The 18,895-nt window shown below is 54.5% G+C and overlaps 1 protein-coding gene across 1 annotated transcript in view; it reads left to right on the forward strand.

Moving 5' to 3' along the window:
• The first annotated feature begins 232 nt into the window (after nucleotides 1-232).
• Nucleotides 233-18,895, forward strand: part of PHACTR3 (phosphatase and actin regulator 3) — a 205,989-nt gene continuing 187,326 nt past the window's right edge. The window contains exon 1 of the mRNA XM_045883903.3: nucleotides 233-350. Within this exon, the coding sequence (XP_045739859.1) occupies nucleotides 233-350 (118 nt within the window). The remainder of the gene's footprint in view (nucleotides 351-18,895) is intronic.

An 18,895-nucleotide genomic window follows, 5' to 3' on the forward strand; every position in this document is an offset into this window, starting at 1 on the left:
ACACGAATAAATAGCAGAGCGAGGCCGCGCGCGCCGGGATGCGGCTGGCTGCAGCCGCGAGGCCATTGTCTCACCCTGAAGCCAGCCTGGCCTTGTCCCCCGGCTCCTTCCCTTTCCCTGTCCTTTCTGATTTTCCTTTTTAAAAAGACGCCCCCTCCAGCCCCCTCGCCTGTGACCTTGGCCGCCGCGGATGCTCTGATTCCAGCACCTTGCCCCCGAGCCGGCCAGGCCCATGGCCGCGTCCGAGGACCGCAGCGGCTGCCTCGTGTCGCGGGGCCGCTCGCAGAGTGACCCCAGCGTTCTCACCGACTCCTCGGCCACCTCCTCCGCCGACGCCGGGGAGAACCCAGGTAACGGGGCCGGGCGAGGGCGGCCGGGCAGGTGGGCAGGCCGGGGGGCAGGCGGCGCTGGGCTCGTCCCCGGCGCCGCTCCGCGCCGCGCTCTGCAGTCGGGGAGCCGCGCCAGGACCCGGGCGCTCGGGCTCCGCAGTTCGCGTCCGCAGGAACGCGCCCGGGGCGCCGCGGAGCCCTTTGTCCGGAAAAGAACCGATTTCCCGGGCAGAGCCGGGCGCTCCGCATCGGCCCTCCTTGCAGGCTGTGGGCTCCGCGGTCCGCTCCGAGGGGCTGCCCTGCCTTGGGTGCCGAGCAGCTGGGGGAAGAGAGTCAGACCTGTGGCCGCCTCCGCCAGCGCTGGCTCCGAGCTCTGCTTCCCTCCCCGGGGCGGCGGCCCCGGCGGCCCCGGCGGCCCCGGCGGCCCCGGCTTGGGCGGCCCGGCCCGGCAGGGCAGCGCTCCCGCGGCCGCGGCGCACGGGGGCTGCGGCTGGGCGCCCAACTCCCGCGGGGCCTGGCGCACCTGGGCGCGCCCGCCCGCCTCTCGGGACAGGTGTCCGGGCGGAGCGGCGGGCAGGGAGATGAAGGGCGTGCGCCAGGACGAGCCCGGTTTCATTACATTATATGGACTTTGTCCGCTCCCCGCCCCCGCGTCAGCGTCGATTGTTTAGGTGATAAATCCGGTTACAAAGGCGTCTATATGGCTTGATTGATTACTTTCCAGGGAGGAAGAAAGGCCTAATAAAGCAGGAGGGGGGTGGGCTGCGCGGGGCCTGTCACCATGGAGACGCAGGAAGCAAAGTGATCATTAAAACCTTTCTCCACCAGAAGGCAATTTTCACTTCACAGAGAGAAGTCTGAGCTTCTGAAATGTAGGGTTCAAAAAAAGAATCAAAGCTGGTGTTTTGGTATCAAGCTACTGGACTCAATTTCCTATCTTAGAGAAGCACAGTCCCCTCATAGATGATGTTTCGACCATAAGTTGCCCTTACCTTCCTTAGAAGACTTATTCTCTCTAAATGCACCGGCCCTAGATGGGGACTTGATCACGTTAAACAGTGGGCATCAAAATCAAGGTAATCCCCGGGGCTGGGGTGAACGCAGGCTTTGTGGGGAGGGATTCCTTCACTTAACTGGAACACATAGGAGCTTTACTCTCTAACTACAAAGAGGGACCTATTAAAGGCAGCTCTGTGGGCACGAGGGCCCAATTTGAAAATTTAAACAATAAACCCATGCAAGGCTTGTAAGATTTCTTTGTTAGGACTATTGACACTGTGTCATTTGGTCAAACTAAGGTACCAGCCGAGGAAATCCCTGGCTTTTCTACATCTGGGAGGCCAAGTTAATTTCCTTGGAGTTTCAAGCAGAGCCTGCCTAAAGCCGACCCTTAAGGCTTTAATTAATCCTTTTATTAGGAATTGGGGATTAAGCCTTCAGCACTCCATGATGGATTGGTTTTCTCTGTGTTGGAGATGCACATCCATGATTGTTCCAATTATGGAAGTTGAGTGGCTCGTCACGAGAGAATCCTCCCCAGCTCCTTTTGTCTCCCTGGCAGTAAAAGGAAGCAAACTTGAAACGGAAATTATGGAGGATTTAGCTTTTTGGCTGTCTGTGAGTTGATGCCTCCGTGGGTGGGAACAGTGGGCTCGGCAGGTGGCTGGTGCCAGTCCACCAGGGAGAGGTGGAAGGGCTTGGGTGCTTACATGATGCCGTGGGAGGACAAACGCCTGAGTTAGTCTCTGGCTCAGATGGTCAAAATAGGACCCTGAGAGCAGATGTCTGCGGTGAAGAGTCTATAGCATGTATAATTCTGTGAGTGGTAGAACCTTGCTAAAGATACCAAGCAATTAAGTATTTATGGATGTGTTAAGCAGAGGAGTTCTGGCAGAAAGAGAATCAAAATCTTCAAGTTGGAAGCAGCCCGGGAGCTTGAAGCAGGAAGGGTGGACTAGGGGAGCATTTTCTTTAACAGCCTTGCCTGGTTGGCTTGGCATGCTTGCATACCTCTTTTGATGGGGAACTCATTTCTTTCTGGTGCGGTGCATGCTTTTCTTTGGGCAGACCTATTTAAAAATTCTTCAGATGGCTTATTGGGGGCTGCAGCCCATCAGTCGTGTTGGGATCGTCTCATGGTGTGTGTTGCTGGGGGTTTCAGAGAGCTTGCTATTTTAGGGCAGTTATCACACCGATCTGCTCTTTTCTTCAGTAGGGCTGAAAAGTCCCAGCCCTTATCTTGCCCTCCCTTCAGGGCTTCTTCATTTGTCCTCCCGCTGCTCTATAGGTTTACTCCTGAAAGTTGAACCTGGTGCACCAGCTGTGGAATAACCTAGTACAAAGTCAAGGGGAAGAGTTGCCTCCTTTCGTCTGGCTTCTAGATTTTTATAAAACAGCCCAAGGTTGCATTACCCTTGCTCTCCAAATGCATTTTTTTAAGTAGGCTTCATGCCCAGTGTGGAGCCCATTGTGGGGCTTGAACTCACAACCCTGAGATCAAGACCTGAGCTGAGATCAAGAGTTGGACCCTTAACCGACAGAGCCACCCAGGTGCCCCCCCAAATGTATTTTTCATGCATCAATATTCTCTTAGTAAAAACTCAGAACATTCTCGGAGAGATAAACTATCCCTCTGTCACTCTTCGGCGGTTCCCACTGTGATGAGTTTAGAGGAGATCATCTGGACCTTTCCTGTAGGTTTATAGCTACATGTTCTTGGGAGAAGGCTTTAAGAAAACACTGTATATAAGGTTCTTCAACTTGTGTTTCTACTCCACACTGGGTCTTGGAGTTCTTGTCGCATGGTATATCTCTGTATCTCCTTCTCTTTTAATAACTGCATAGTATGCCAAGGAATAAATTTTTCAGTTTATATAATTGTGTTGTTTCTAGTTTTTGCCCATCACAATCCTCTTGGCTGTGGGTACCCAGGCAAAGTCTCCTTGTACTCCTATGTACATTTCCTGTAGGGTATGTCCCATCTTGTGTGATGTCTGGGTCACAGGGGACCCACATTTTCTTTTTACGATACTGCACCCTGGAAAATGTACCAATTGACATTCTTTCCAGAATCTCTGAGAGTGCCCTTTCTCTGATGGCTTGCCAACATCTGAGATCATCAATCTCCTTTTCCCCGCACAAAGAGTGACAAATGGTGGCTCATTGTGTTAATTTGTGGCTCCTTGATTGCTGGTCAGCTTGAGCAGCTTTTTGTGGCCGTATTAGTGCATTAAATCTCTCAGTGGCCACGTCTGTGGCCATGGGCTGTGTGGCGGGGATGAACGGTGCTCCCCAGGGCCTATCCTTCTACTCTCTCCATCGCATCATCGCTGCGTTAATGATTCTGTCTGCATCTTTGCCAGGCTCCTCTCTGTGAATCTCTACTCTATGCCCACAGGCATGGCCAGGCCTTCTCCCCAAACTGAGCTTTAAACAAGGGAAGGCAGCACAGCCATGACCTTTCCTCCTTCCGAGGAGTTCCTACTCACGGGGACTTGGCGTGATCCCACACGGAGAGGGTGATCTGTGACCTCCTTCTTGTCCAACCCATGCCACCTACGCAGGCTTCCCAGTCTCGTCCCCTGACTGTCCTTGCTCCTTCACTTGTCCCTCTTTCTGACCCTCTCTTCCCCTGGACTCTGCTGCTTTTCCCTCTTGGGCTCCCTCCTTACCCAGCTCCTTCCCCTCTTCCCAGCACAGCACATTGGGGTCCCTGCAGGCCCTTGGCTGCCTTCTTTCTCCACGCCCTGCCCCTCTGGGTGGCTCCTCGGTTCCCCAGTGCAGGACCAGAGACTGGGCTAAGAGTCAACTGGGACTGCCTTTTAAAACGCTTCTGCGGGGCCTGGCCGTTTCCCTTTGTAAATATTCTGCTCTGGAGGGCCAACCAGGTGGGGGACCTTTGATTGAGGGCAGGCTTTCTCAGGCTTGGCACTGTGGACATTTGTGGCCAGTCCCTCTCTGTGGTAGGGGCCGTCCTGTGCACTGTAGGTAGAATGGTTAGCACCCCTGGCCTCTATCCACTAGATGTTAGTAGCTCCCCAACCCCTAGTTATGACACCCCAGAATGTCTTCAGACATCGCCTGGTGTCCCCTGGGGGTAAAACGGCCCAGGTGGGCTCACCTGGGGAGCCCCTGAGTCAAGCACTCAGCAATGGCCTCAGTCTCTCGGCTGACAGCTTCCATGTGTGCGTGTCCCTGCATGAGTGTGTGGGGGGCCCTGCCCTGCCCTGTCTGACTCCTGAGCTCCAGACCTCTGTGTCCTGCTGTCCCCTTCCCATCCTTCAGGTCTCGGGCTGATGACACCTCCTCAGAATGCCCTCCTTGTCCACCCGGCTAGATTAAAGGAGATGCCCTGCCCCAACTAGCCCCAATCCCGTCCCTCAGCTCTGATTCGCTCATGGCGCTCCTCTCTGCCTGGGATCTCGGGGTCTGTCATCCATGTGGTGTGTCCCCCTCTCGGCCCCAGAGCCCAGCATGGACCTCGCGTGCAGGAGGCTCCAGCGAGCATTTGTGGAATGAATGGATGCAGACACCAGACACCAGGGTCTTAGCTGATGAGGCTTGTGGCTGGTCAGCTGGACGGTCCCCGTGGAAAAGCAGCCCAGGCGCAGCCAAAGGGCAGCTGGGGGACCAGCAGCTGCAGCCTTCTGCAGGGGCAGATCCACGTCTGGAGGGAGAGAAGCCGTTCAGAGCATCCTGTGCCCTCCTGAGCTGCAGACTGACACACAGACACATCCACCTTCCTCCCTGGGGAGCACTCTTGCTGCTTTCCTTTTCCCTGTCATTGGCCACTGGGAGCCCCTGCCACCTTCTGGCCGGACCCTCAGTACTGAGTCCTAGTACCCAGTACCCAGTTCTCGTGCCCCTGCCTGGTCCTGCAAGGCAGGGCAGGAAGTTTTCCAAAGTGTAAACCCTCTCTGGTGTCTCCTTTGCCGCAGCCCCAGGGCCCAGTGGTGATGAGGGAAATGCACCCTGTTTCTCACCTGGTGGTTCTTCCATGGCTCCTTGCTCCGGCGCTCTCCTCCCGAGTCCCGAGTCCTGGGGACGTTCCTGTGGCCCCTGGCAGAGTGTCCGTGTGGCTTAATTAGCAGCAGAACTACGCAGTAATTTCCTTGTCAGCTTCTTTGGGCTTATTAAAAAGAAAAGCTGGATGCTTTAAAAAGATACGGAGGTCAAAAACTTAAAGATTTTTTTTTCTGACGATAAAAGTACTGCACAGAAAAAGATTAGATACTTTTGAAATTTCTGTTCCCCACCCCCTTCTCACCCGAAAGCAACAGAGAAGGCCATGAGCAGGGAGGGCTTTGTCAGCATGAGGAGGTCAGCCACCAAGTTCAGGGTCCTGGCTTTCCCCCCCTCCACCCTGAGCCCCTCTTGATCCATTGCCAACTGCCTTCTCTCTGTCACTCTTTGAAATGATCTCACTGATTTATTTGATAACCTAGTTTATTATGTCTCTTGCTCTAGACAACACTGTCCAGTTCTGTAACTAGTGACCTGTAGCCATTTAAATCTGAGTTAAATACATTAAAATTAAAATTTCCTTTCCTCAGTTGCACTGACCACATTTTAAGAACTCAATAGCCACATGTGGCCGGTGGCTGCCAAACTGGATAGTGTGGATCTAGAACATTCCATCGCCACAGTGTTGGGCAGCGCTGCTCTGGACTGCAAGCCCCCCGAGGGCTGGGCCTTGTCTGTTGTCCTCCTGGTTATGCTACACTTGGCTCTTTCCCAGTGAATGTTTGTTAATTGGTTGAGTTCACCAGAGTGGGATTGTCATGGTCCAGAGCTCTCATGCTAGAGAGGCCTTGGCCTCCTTCAGTCTGATCTTCTTATGTTGTTAAGGGGAGGGTGTCCAAACAGACCATTTCCTATCCCACACAAGATTAATTTATTTCAACTCAGTGAGCTTCCCCAGAGGAATTAAAATATGCCATGTTTGGTTCTTGCTGGATGGCTCTCTTTGACTAAGAGAACAATGACCTCCAAACATACTTTGTCTGGAGCTGGATGGATGGGTCCAAGTCCTGGCTCTGCCACACGCAGGCTAAGTGACTTTGGGCAAGTCACCTCAGTTCTCCGAACATCCGTTTCCTTTATGTCACATAGTGGTAATTGTTGTCCCTAACTCCTGGCAGGTGAGGCTTACTGAACTATTGTCTATGACCGTGAGTAAATTTTGAGACGCTGGTCATTGGTTTCACAGCTTCGAGGAGGCAAATGTCCCCTCAGACATCCTCTGATCACCTTGAGATCATTCCATCTTCTGTGAATAAAGGCAGGAGGCGAGAACCCTGTGAAGAGAGTGGGGAGGCATGGGAGGGACAGCTCCCGGGGCCCTTGGCAGCCCCTCCTATAACTGGGTCCACGTCAGGGCCAAGCTGTCAGCCTCTCTGCGCTTCATTTCCCCCACCTGTGAATGTGGGTGAGCCCGTACTGAGCCAGTGGGGCTCGTCAGGAGGATCCTCCTCCTCAGACGCTGCTCCCCAGCTGCCTGCCAGACCCCTCTCCAGACCTGCAGTCCACCCAGGGTCCTCTCACCTTCTCCAAGTTACCGACTCTGGTGCTATAATTCTGGGACAGCATCTTGGTGGTCTTGAAATAAGATTTGAATGTGTATTTTGGGGGAGGGGGTTGTTGCACTTTTGTGAGTTTGCCTGGAGGGTCCTTTTGGGGAAGGACACCTTCTGGAAGGACACGGCTGAGCCATTGTAACACTTGTGGCTGCGGAGTGATCACACCAGCTGTAGCTGCCCGTGAGGGTGTGAAGGGTGAGAATGTTCTGGATCCCCCACCAGAGCTTCAACCAGACTGTCGTTTATGCGGTGGACAAAAACTGTCACAGGGAGAGAGGCAAAAGGAGAAAGTGTGAATATAACCAATAGACATCAGAGGATTTGGGACTTACTATTTTGCATTTGTGAGGTGGGAGCGATTCCATGTCCTATAAAATTGTTGCACATGGGGCCTGAGCTGCAGGGTCTATAGGAGCCCCACCCTGGCCAGCAGGCGAGTCGGGGATCGGACTGTTCCCATAGAGCCCACCAGGGCCGTGTGGGAGCACGGGCCCGGCGCTGCCAGATTGCCCTATTTATATCCGGAGGCTGGACATCCAGATTTTTATGTGAAATGTGATTGTTAGATACTGTCAAGTTTATCGGTTAGGGATTGGTTTGGCTTCATGTAATAGGAAAGCTAAGCAGCGCTGGCTAAAATAAGATTGGGGTTTTCTTTTATGGAAGTGCAGACAGCACACCCTCTTCCTGGTTGCAGGATCGAAGGCTCTGCAACTTTCTTGCAAGCCACTGGTTACAGGACGGTTGCTGCCAGAGGTGCAGCACCTTATGGGCAGGAAGAAGGGGATGGTGACAGGTTGAGGGGTGTCCACCTGCTGAGTCATGACCCTGCTTTCCTGGGAGCCCTACCCAGGGACATCCACTGATGCCTCCTTGGCAGGTGCTGGGGGGCTGGGAAATTTGGGGTTTGGTTTGGTTGGCTTTTGGTTGTTTGTTTTGGATAGGTGCATGGCTACCCCTACAAGAGCAGGTGAAGGAGGGGATAGTCAGAGTGGCTGTAGGTAATCAGCCATGGCCCCTGCCACGCCACCCTAATAACAAACAAAACCCCAACCCAAACCACGCATCTGGGACTGCATGTGGCCTGCAGGCTGCCCTTTGAAAATTATGGAGAAGGAATCTGTGGAAGACTGAAGCAATTATTATGTTTCATGACATTTCTTTACCAAGAAATTAAAGGTTGGACTAAGATGTGCGATTTAAGCCTGAACGTTATGTCCATCCAAATTTTATTTGATAATATTTATCCCGGGTACAGGACTGACAAGGTCACTGGCCTTCATGGAGCTGACAGTCTGGTAAATTATTGATAGCGGGAGTGAGAATGTGCATGTTGTCAACTCTGTGTTCCACGCGGGGCCATCATGCTTCCTTCTGTTTCATCTTCCTCTAAACCCTTGAGGTAGCGCCAGAGGGCTGCGGAGACCCAAGTGTCCCACCCATGGGCACATACACAGGCAGAGGTGGCTGGGGGAGGAGCTTGAATCCAGGGAGTTTGATGCCCCGCCCACTCACCTGGCCCAGACCACTGCCTGCCCCGCCCACCTCCCCCACCCACTCCGTGCCCCACTCACCCCTTTCCATCCCGCCCACTCTGCCCCGCCCATTCTCTGCCCCGCCCATTCTCTGCCTGCCCCGCCCATTCTCTGGGGGCCCCTTCATACATCTTACCTAAGGGCTTCAGTCTCTTAGATGGAACAGGTACTTGTGTTTCATCCCTTTCCTGGCTCAGGCAATCCGTCTGATAGCCGTGTATGTATCTTTAGTCGTATAAGCACACAGACGCAGACATACTCTTCCATTTCCCAGTTTATTTAACCAGAATAGCCACCAGGATGAGATTTATTTATTGAAAGTCAGGCAAGGTGATGGCAGTGAATCAGCTGTCAGCAGAGTCGTTGAAGGTTTCCTCTTTAATGGGCTGGGGTGGTGTCCCTGTTTGTTCAAGCAAGTCACTGGGTGGGTAGCTTGGCCGTGCACCTTATCTAACGGGCACGGCACAAGTAGGCTGACATCGATCAGTGGACGGTCACAGAATGAATCTGCCAAGACCCACGTGGCTTAATAAATATACTTATTATATACATTGTCATGCAGTTGTTTTAAATGTAACACTTTGTCAAAGTTCCCATCTGTCTCAATACTCTTACTAATGAGTTGTGTTACTACTTTATTTTTTTGGTCCCACTACTTCTCGGAAGTTTGTATCCATGTGCAGAAAAATTTTTGCCTTGTAATCCTCAGCTCAGGGGATTTGAACCAAGTTGGAGAGAGGTGCCAGAAATTATCTTTTTGCTTCCCTTTGCCAGGAAAACATTGTCTCGGGCAATGTTAATTCGGGGATGACTGTGTTTCTGCAGTCACATGAGTCACGTTGTCGCTGACCTTGGCACATTTGTCAGCAGGGTCTTTTGTGCAAAGCTTCTGAGCACTTGCGAGCATCCGAACTGTCTCAGCGGCTGGGTGCTGCCGTGCTGGGGTCGCCTGGCCCTGCCCCACATTCTTAGTTTCTTGTTAGACTCCAGGTGAGGTGGGGGATACAGGTTCTCCGTAGAGAGTGGTTGTATATGATCTTCCTTGAAACCATATTTACTTATGTACAGAAGAAGATGGCCTTAGGACATTAGTAAAGTAGCCATGGTCATGCACTGAGACAGGAGGAGACACAGACACAGCAAAGGTCACAAAGGTCACAGAGGGGGTGTCAGTTTCAGGGAGATGGGGAAATGCTATATATTATCATCCTGGGCTTGTGACTCTTCGATGATCATTTATCTGCTGATGTAGTAAGCACTGCCGCATGCAGGGAGCGTGATGCGGGGGGCTGGATCGCCCACCCTGCAAGCTCACAGTTTGACAAGCTGCATTGATGGTACCACATTCCCAAGTACGATGACAGGATCCCTACATCATAAGCACCGGACTTCTCAGATTGGTCCCCTTCTGTGTTGTGTCTAGCTCATTCTCTACCAGCGATCTGTGGTCTGCGAGTAGGTGTCTGCAGGCTGGCAGGTCGAGGACCCAGGCTGGGCTCCGCTGGCGCCTCTTCTCCACGTGTACCTTACCCTCCATGGACCCAGCAACATTGTCTCGTGGCAGAGGTGGAAATGCATGGAGCCTCTTTGGGTCTAGGACCTGCATTTCTGCCTAATTCTATGAGAGTGGGCACGGGGCAGTTTAAGGCCAAGGAGAGGGAAATAGACCCCACGTCTCGGTGGAAGGAGCAGGCAGGTCACAGTAGATACAAGAGGGCGGGAGAACTGGGCCCGTGGTGCAGTCCATGTGCTCGGCTTTCCCTTCCTAGACCTCCTGAGCTCCCAGAGACTCAGGGCTCAGTCAGATTCATTTCGGTGTCTCCTGGTCCACTAACATGGAGGCCCGACCCCGGGAGGCCAATAGACGGTACGTGGACTCCTCGGTGTCAGACTGTCTGGGTCTGCATGACTTTGACAGATCCACTTAACATCTCCGAGCCTCAGTTTCCCCATCTGTAACATGAGGATTACTTGTAGCAGTGCCTACCGTGAAGGTGGCTGTGGGGATCAGGTGGCTTGGTTTCTATAAAGCATTTAGCACAGTGCCTGTCACCATGGAGAAGCTTCCACCCAAGGCTTCTTGGTGGCCCCTGAGCATTTTGGCCAGTTACGGGGGGTGGGGGTGGGGGCTCTGATCCTGTGCAGAGTTGAGGCTCTGCCACCCACGTCTCCCACTGGTGCCCTCACGATGTGAGAGTTCCTCCTGGCCTGAGATCAGCACCACCAGGTGATAATCAGGCATCCCTTGCCACCTTCCCACCCTGGTCCCTGGTTGGCCCTGGGGCTGGTTCGTGGGGTCGCTGGTATGGGAGGGGCACTCCTTTGGAGGCCCTGTGCCTATCTTCCTAATTGGGGAGCGGGGCTGGGGAAGTTAGGACGTAACAGGCCCAGGTCAAAGGGCAAGGTCAAAGGCCAAGTCACAGCCCTAGCCGGGATGTTACACCGTGAGCGTGCTGGGTTGATGATGCTTGAGGTGGGCCTTGGGCTCGGGAGCCGGCACGTGGACCGCGGGGCCCTCCTGCTCCTCTTGTGTGTCCCTGCCCCCCCCAGTCCTCATGGGTAGCTGGTTCTGCCTTAATGTGAAGCAACAGAAGATTTACAGATGATGTATTATTTTGTCTCACTGCTTTAGTGGGAAGGGTGAGTACTGGGGGCCGTTTAATAACACAAACATGGAACAAACTAAGAGTCCGCGTTGTGCTTCTGCTCGTCTGGGTAGCCCCTCTGGGGGGCTTGGGGGGCACAGGCCCTCTCTCATTTATGTCTTCCGGGGGATCTGGTGGAGCTCGCCTTTCCTTAAGGTCATTACTGCGAACATTGGTGACATCTTAATGTGACGCCTTTCCTCATATTTTCCCAACTCTTCCCCACTTCCTGGGAACTATATTGGTACCTTTTTCTGTAAGGATTTGTGTTGTCCACTGTTCTGCTCTCAGCTCCAGAACAGTCCTGCTCCGTGGGGACGTTCAGTGAATGCTGGCTTTATCTCGAGTATATGGTAATGACACTCTGCAGCCCCTTCTCCTTCCTGCTCACAGGGACCCATCAGGAAAAGTAAAATTGAGGGAAAAAAATCCCCCAAGAAAGGACAGTGACAACAGGGCATGAGGACTTCGGGGTGAATGGTCTTTCCCTAACAGGTGTGAAGGGCAGCTGCTTGGAGTACAACTTCTTGGTGATACGTGTTGCTAAAAAGAAGCTTACAAATTTGTTAATGATTAGTCTCTGTGTGGTTTTTTAAATGAACTAATGACAGTTTATTCCAGGAGGACATTAGCCCAGAACAGCTGTTCCCTCAGGGAAATACAGACTCCAATCACCCGTCTTGTTTTTCTGGTTCCTTTTTCTGACCCTGGGCAGAGCGCACATTGCATCTCGCTGGGTGGACTCTTGGGCCAGGGGACTTGGATCGCCCCTCCCACTGGCATCCAGGAGCTCAGTTACCAAACATTTCATGGGGTGGGACATCGCTCGTTGCAGAGAGGGTGTTAGATGGCTTCTCCCCCCGAAGAGTGAGAGCCTGGGTTGGGAAAAGAAGAGGCACACCAGGGGCTCATTGCAAGTGGGGGCTCCCCTCCACCTCCCCTCCTTCCTCCCTCCCCTACAGCACACCAAATGCCTTCTCTTAGGCCAGGTGTGATGGCAGGCACGGGGACAGCATGGACAACGGAGGCATTCCCCATCGCCATGGGCTGGTCTCACTGGGGGTGGGCTGGGCCTGGGTTATCGCACAGGCAGACGCTAGTCCCACCAGGGTGAATCTGCCCTGGTGCTGGGAAGGGGCCTGCAGGCTGGAGGAGCTCAGGGAAGGCATCACTTGAGTCGAGAGCCAGAAGGTGGGTTGGAGTGAACCAGCCTGAGTGGGAAGGGCAGGGTTTTCTGGGGGGAGAAGGTGGCCCATGCAAAGGCCCGGAGGTGGGAAGGAGCGTGAGGGGTGCTCAAGGGACTGATGTCGGGCAGTGACTGGAGGGTGAGGAGGAGCAGGGAGTGTGGCGGGATGGTGCCGAGAGGGGCCAGGAGCCTGCACCAGGGACTCCTGGGCAGAGTGGGGGGTTGACTGCACCTGCAGAAGCAACAGGAGGCCCGGAGGGAGGGGCTGCATGTGCACGTGTGTGCACCTGCGTGTGAGGGAGAGGGAGACCGGGAGGCAGTGCTCAGGGCCTGTGAAGAGCTCCAGGCTTCCAGCCTGCGTTTCCCTCGGGCTCGCAGACCCCTGTGGGGGTGTGTGTGCAGACTGTGCACAGATGGGACTCCCCGGGGTTTCTCGTGAGTCGGATTCTGCTGTCCTCTCATGCAGGGAAGCCTGGATCAGGCCTCACTCCAGGTTTGGTGGGGCCACCACTGTGTAGTCCCTGTCACCCTTGGGAAGCTTGGGGACCATCCCAGCTTTGGGGCTGGGCGTGTGGTTGGGGCACCTGCCATGCGCCACCTGCTCTCTCCCCCCCTCTCTCCCTCTCCCTCCCTCTCTCTCCCCCCTCCCTCTCCCCCCCACTCTCTCCCTCTCTCTCTCTCTCCCTCTCTCCCTCTCCCTCTCTCCCTCTCCCTCCCTCTCTCTCCCCCCTCCCTCTCCCCCCCACTCTCTCCCTCTCTCTCTCTCTCCCTCTCCCTCTCTCCCTCTCCCTCCCTCTCTCTCCCCCTCCCTCTCCCCCCCTCCCTCTCCTTCTCTCTCTCCCCCCCTTCCCTCTCTCCCCCCGTCTCTCTCCCCCCCCTTTCTCTGTTCCTCTCCTTCCTTCCATCTTTCTTACCTCCTCCCCGTGCTCCTCCCTCCCACCTTCCTGAAAAGAAGAGGCAGCCGTGGCAGAAGGCACAGGGTCAGAGATTCACCAGCAGCTCTTTTAAGGTCAACTTGCCACCTGTCTTTCAGGCAACAAAGTTCACAGAGCTTTTCGTGCTGACTTTTGTCAAAAGTCACTGGAGGAGGGAGCCTTTGCACGCGTGTGTGCACATGCGTGTGTATGTGCATGGGTACGTGTGTGTGCATGCTGAGGTTACTGCTGTAAATTCTCATCTTTTTTGGAAACATTTATTTACTTGAGAGAGAGCGTGCATGAGCTGGGGGGAGGGGCAGAGAGAGAGAATCCCAAGCAGACTCCCAGCTGAGCCCAGATCCTGACGTGGGGTTCAATCCAGGACCCTGAGAGCACGACCTGAGCTGAAACCAAGAGTCAATGCCCAACTGACTGAGACATCCGGGCACCCCTCTCCTCATCTTGTTTCAAGGCCTCAGGTGGGAAGGGACCTGGCTTAGACCCCAGCTCACATGCTTCCTGCAGACACTGAAGTCGGCAGCTGGGTGCCTGGAAGTGGGCTCGAAGCCCAGCCCTGCCCGCTGCCCCCAGCTGGCCTTGGCAGGTGGCTGCATCAGGCCCTGCCTAGTGTCCTCCTTCGTGCCTGGAGAAATGTCAGCTCTACATTCCTGGAGAGGTTGTGAGCCTTGGAGGAGACATGTGAGCTCAGCCCAGTAGGTCAGCTGTAACTGGCCACCAGGTGCCCGCCCATGAGTGTCAGCCGGTGGAGGGGAAGCGAGGCCCCCACGGGGTAACACCCTTCTCCTGGTTCCCACTGGGCGGTGGGTCTGGGGGGGAGCTGCCCTGACTGTGGAGGGCGGTGCTCCCCGGTTGCTGGCGTGGCCTCAGAAAGCCTCCGTGTCTCGCCGTGCGTGGGAAGGCCTCGTGTCTCTGTCACCCCTCCGGCTGCAGGACGGGCAGGGCCCAGAGCTCTCCTGGGGGCTGAGCTGGGCACAGGTCTCACAGGGAGCAGGGCGCACACAGCCAGAGCCCTCTGGGCCGGGTGCTCTTCCTCCGTCCCAGGACGCCTGCGTCCTTCCTGAAAGCTGTGGGCCGCCGTCTGGAGCAGTCTGAGCTCACCTTGTCGGAGGAGATATGCACGGCCGTTGTTACCTTTATTGTGAGGAGGCCTTCTGCACACGTTCTAATTTTTATCACCTTAGCTTTGACCAAGAAAATCTTTAGCAAACACTCAGAAGCATGTTTTCATTGGAGGTGTAAACCTTGGAAAATAATGTGCCCCTCCCCGCCCCAGAAATATAGGCAGGAAAGGGAAAATAAATGTTTTCCATCGGGAGATGGCAGATCTTGTTCTTTTAAAAAACAAACAGGTTTTTAAGACCGGAAAAGTAGCACGTGCCCATGTCGAGAAAACTCCGTGACGGCGGGAGACAGGATGGAGTAGGCTCAGGGCTGCTGGCTCAGCGTCATCAGGCCTGGGCTGTGGTCTGCTCTGGCCAGCTGTCTGTTCGTCCTCTCCGGGCCTCAGTTCCCCCACCTGTGGACTGGGGGCACTGGGTGGTTATGGTGGGCATTCAGCGATGCCCGGCGCGCCTTCAGCCAGCACTGACTCTTCATCGCCATATCAGACACGGGGTCTCCCCTGTGCTCCCGGTCTTCCTCCCAGAGACAGCCATGATGAGCTTTTGCATGTGCTTTCAGAAACTTTCTTTGCATTATTTCCTTATCATCTTTTCCCCGTTGTCCTCTTAAAACTTTTTCTTCTTCGAGCTGTGTCTTGCAGATAGAGATAGGAAATTTGAAAGATAAGCAGGAGCGAGCCAGAATCTGAAGGGGGCAGTCCAGGCAGAGGGAACAGCATGTGCGGTGGCCCCGTGGCAGAAGAGGGCATTGGGGGCGAGCGGGGGCCAGATGGCTTGTGGGTGGGGGTGGGGAGAGGGGTGGGGACCAGCCCAGGCAGAGTGTGGAAGCCCTCGCTGAGGATTTTGGTCTTTTTCCCATGAGCAATGTGGAGCTGTTGAAGGTTGTATGAGAGGGGGAGCCGTTGGTCTGGGACTGGGAGGAATCACTCTGCCTTTGCTTTGGGGATAAATGGGTTGAGTGTGTGTGGGAGGTCGTTACCTGAGAGGAAGCGATGGGGAGATGCAGGTGGAGGTGGGGTGCACAGGATGGGCACTGGGTGTGTGGGGCAGGGGAGGGAAATGCGGACAATGCCCAGATGGGGACCTTTGCCATCAGATGGGGAAGGTTGTGGAGAGAGGTTTGGGGAAGGAGAAGAGCTTGGGTTTAGGAGAGAGACAGGGACAGGCGCCAAAAAGGACCTGGGCGTGTAAGCTGGGCGGAGAACTAAATCTCGCTGGCATGCAAATTCGGGGCTCTGTGCTTTCCTTCACAGTCAGGGTGTGGGACTTGGGGAGTGACTTTAAAGGTCACCTAGACTCTTTCCTGTCTCGGGTTACACTGGGGGACCCTGACCAGCCAGCCCACCGTCCGCCCACCCACCCAGAAGATTCCCTGTCCTCACAGAGCTAGGCTGAGGGACCTGTGCTGGCCACACAGGTGGCTTGTGTCCAGGTCAGAATTTAAACTCTGGGAGGGGTGGGTCAGAGGGGGGACACTGGGTCAGATTGTGTGGTTTTGAGTCCTGAGTCTGGGTGACCTCAGGGGAGTTACTTGCCCTCCCCGTGCCCTCCTCCCCCTGTAAAAAGGGGACAACAATGTGATTTGAGGTATTTCCAAAGTTGGCCACGACCATTACCTCTGACCCCACCCACCCTTTTGCAGTGTCACATGGCCATGTCCCCCATCAGGAGGGATGCCGTCTCCTGCCCCCTTTGTCCCTGTCACTTGCTTTGACCAGGGACAGCAGAAGTGACACAGTATGACTTGTGGGCCTAGAACTTAGAGCCCGTGGCCTCTGTTGTGGTCCTCTTGCCTGCCACGTGAAATCGTTCGGGCCGTCCTGCCGCAGCAGAACTGAGGTGGCCCCGTGACAGCCAGTGCCGGCTGCCAGGCTGGTGAGTGGAGCCGTCCTGGATGACGCTGGCCCAGGCCAGGCTCCCAGCTGAGCCCCGTGGCACCAGTGAGCCCAGCCCTCCCCACAATTCTGGCCCACAGCAAGTGAACGGTGAAGTCCTCAAATAGGCCACTGAGATGTGCGGTGGTTTGTTACGCGTTGATAGCTAAGAGATACAAACTCTAACCGGTACTGGGAGCTATTTCTCACCCGGAGTTTCACTGTGGTCCTTTGTTCCACGCTGCTGGGCAGGTACTGATTTTTCACTACGGTTTCTCTGTTTCTGGCTGGTTCTGGGTCTGCCTCGAGTTTGGAGGATGCACCTGTTACATCTGTGACTGTGTGCACCTGGTCTGTGTTGATGGATATGAAGGTTTCTATCCCAGGAGTCAGCAACAGGGAGAACTTAGGGCTTGTGTAGTGCTGGGGAGAGCCCAGCCCATCACAGGACCCTGGGGCTGGGCTGGATTTTGAAGGGCTTTCAACTCTAGTATCCTGAGCCAGGAGTGTTCTTTGCAATCCCCTGTGGGGAGCTTGAAAATGAAATCAATCTGAACTTTCTCCCTGGAATTTGTGATTGACAGCCATTATTAAGAAGTATTTATGGGACACCTGTTCTGTGCTCGTCACTGTTTTGGTTGCTCGGGATCCAGCAGTAAAGACTATGCTGTGCCTGTTTTCACAGAGTGAATCATCTAGTAGAATAAGGGGAAACAGATCAGAATGATACAGATGTATGGTGTGACACTAGGCAGTTATAAATGCCCCGAAGCCAGGCTGGAGAGGGGAGAGCGGTAGGGAGGGGAGGCTGGCTATTTTTAGGTAGCACGGCCAGAGAGACAAGGCTGAAGTGAAGGGATTAGTCATGTAAACACCTTGCAGAATAGCCCTCCAGGCAGAGGAGTTGCACGTGCAAAGGTCCTGAGGTAGATGTGTGCTTGGGGTGTTGGTGAACAAGGGGGCCAGGAGGCTTAAGTACAGTGAGTGATGGGGGGAGTGGAGGTGTTAGAGCCAATGAGAATTGGGCAGGCAGGGTTGGGATGCTGGGGAGGTGCTGAGGCCCAGCTGGGGGCTTGGGCTTAGTTTCCAGAGCTAACACTTGGGAGGGGGCTGACCTTCTATCTATGATCCGTTGTCTGTTTACTTGTCATCACCGTCTATATGCACATCATCTGTCTTTCTCTCTATTGGTTGAGTTATCATCTATCAATCTATCAGCCTCATCTATCTATCTACCTACTGTCTATTTACCTACATCTGTCGTCTACGAATCACCTGTCTGTCATGCTCCTGTCCATCCGTTCATCACTTGCTTCCCTCCAACCCTTCTTTGGCACTCCTGCCCAGATGGAGACTTGCCCCTGCTTGAATGCCCCCAGGAACAGGCAAGTCCCTACTTCCTCAGGATCCCGCTTAGGAGTTTCCTGGGACCACTTGAGCACAGTGTCATCTGGGCACTGTGCTTCTCTCCCATTTCCTCACCCCAAGATTTATTTACACTCTCCACTTGCCAGGAGAGAGGCACTTGGGAGTTCAGAGCCGTGTGTCCCCTGGCAGGGCAGCCCTCAGCGCACTGGGGAAGAATGGGGCCAGTCAGTGCGGGGGGGACGCCCCCACCTCAGCTGCAGCTTCCCTCCTCTTGGCTCCCGGGGCAAAGGCGGCTTTGTGCTCCGCGTGGACAAGGCCTGCCATTGAGGCAGGCCAGGGGATGCTGTGGAAGAGCAAATGATGGCTAGAAACTAAAATTAGGCATTTCACAGAAAGCAAGCCCTGCGCCCGGTCTCCGCGGCAATCCACTGCGTGCTTGCGCCTGAATGAGCCCTTTGCTCTCTGGCTGCGCCTCTGAGCCCGGCTTGTCTCAGTCCCAGGGAGAAAGCTAGCCCTGTTCCCTCCTGGGGCTCTGGCTGACAAAACGAACAAAAACACAAAGAAATGCAAAGTGGTGAGACGATTGGTTCATTTTCTCCTGGCTGCCAGTGGGCCTCCAAACCTGCCTGTGGGGGAATGAGTGTTCTGGAAGGTTCCCTACAACTTATTTGCAGATGGGCCAAATGGAGCCTGGCTTTGAGGGGAAGACCAGTGGGCCTGATGTTAATAAGACAAAGGAAAGGGGCGGCCTGTGAGCAGCTTGGAAGAGGCAAGAGTTTGCTTTTTAATTTTTTTTTTTACATTTTCTAAACTTTTTATTTTGAAGTCATCTTAAATTCACATGGAGGTCACAAAAAGTAGTAAGGCCGTGGCTTGCAGAGTATGCCGATGGACAGCAGGAGACTGCCCTTGGTGCAATATCTTAACCAGACCACAGGCCGGGGCTGATGTCACTGTGCTTTACCTGCATATTCTTGGCGTCAGTTCTGTGAAATTTTATTGCATTTACAGATTTACCACAAGTGGGTGAGACTTTACTTTTAGATCGAAAGCATTTGGCTCCTGTGATGGCACTGGGGCCTCAGGGCCGCTGCTGGTCCCGGGTGGGCCCCTCTTCCCACCGAAGAAGCTCAGGACCCTGCCCCCTTCTGCAAGGGCTGCCCCAGGACCTTAGCTTTCCTGTGTCCCCTCCCCTCATGGGGCTGCGTTGGTTTCCTGGGGCAGCTGGAACAGAGCCCTGTAGACTGGTGGCCTAAGGAACGGAGATGTCTTCTCTCGTGGTTCTGGAGGCTAGAGATTCGAGATCAAGCTGTGGTCCGGG

This window comes from Mirounga angustirostris, unplaced genomic scaffold (genome assembly GCF_029215605.1).
Source record: "Mirounga angustirostris isolate CCGP_5_RB_7025 unplaced genomic scaffold, mMirAng1.0.hap1 SCAF_10, whole genome shotgun sequence".
Lineage (NCBI taxonomy): Eukaryota > Metazoa > Chordata > Mammalia > Carnivora > Phocidae > Mirounga > Mirounga angustirostris.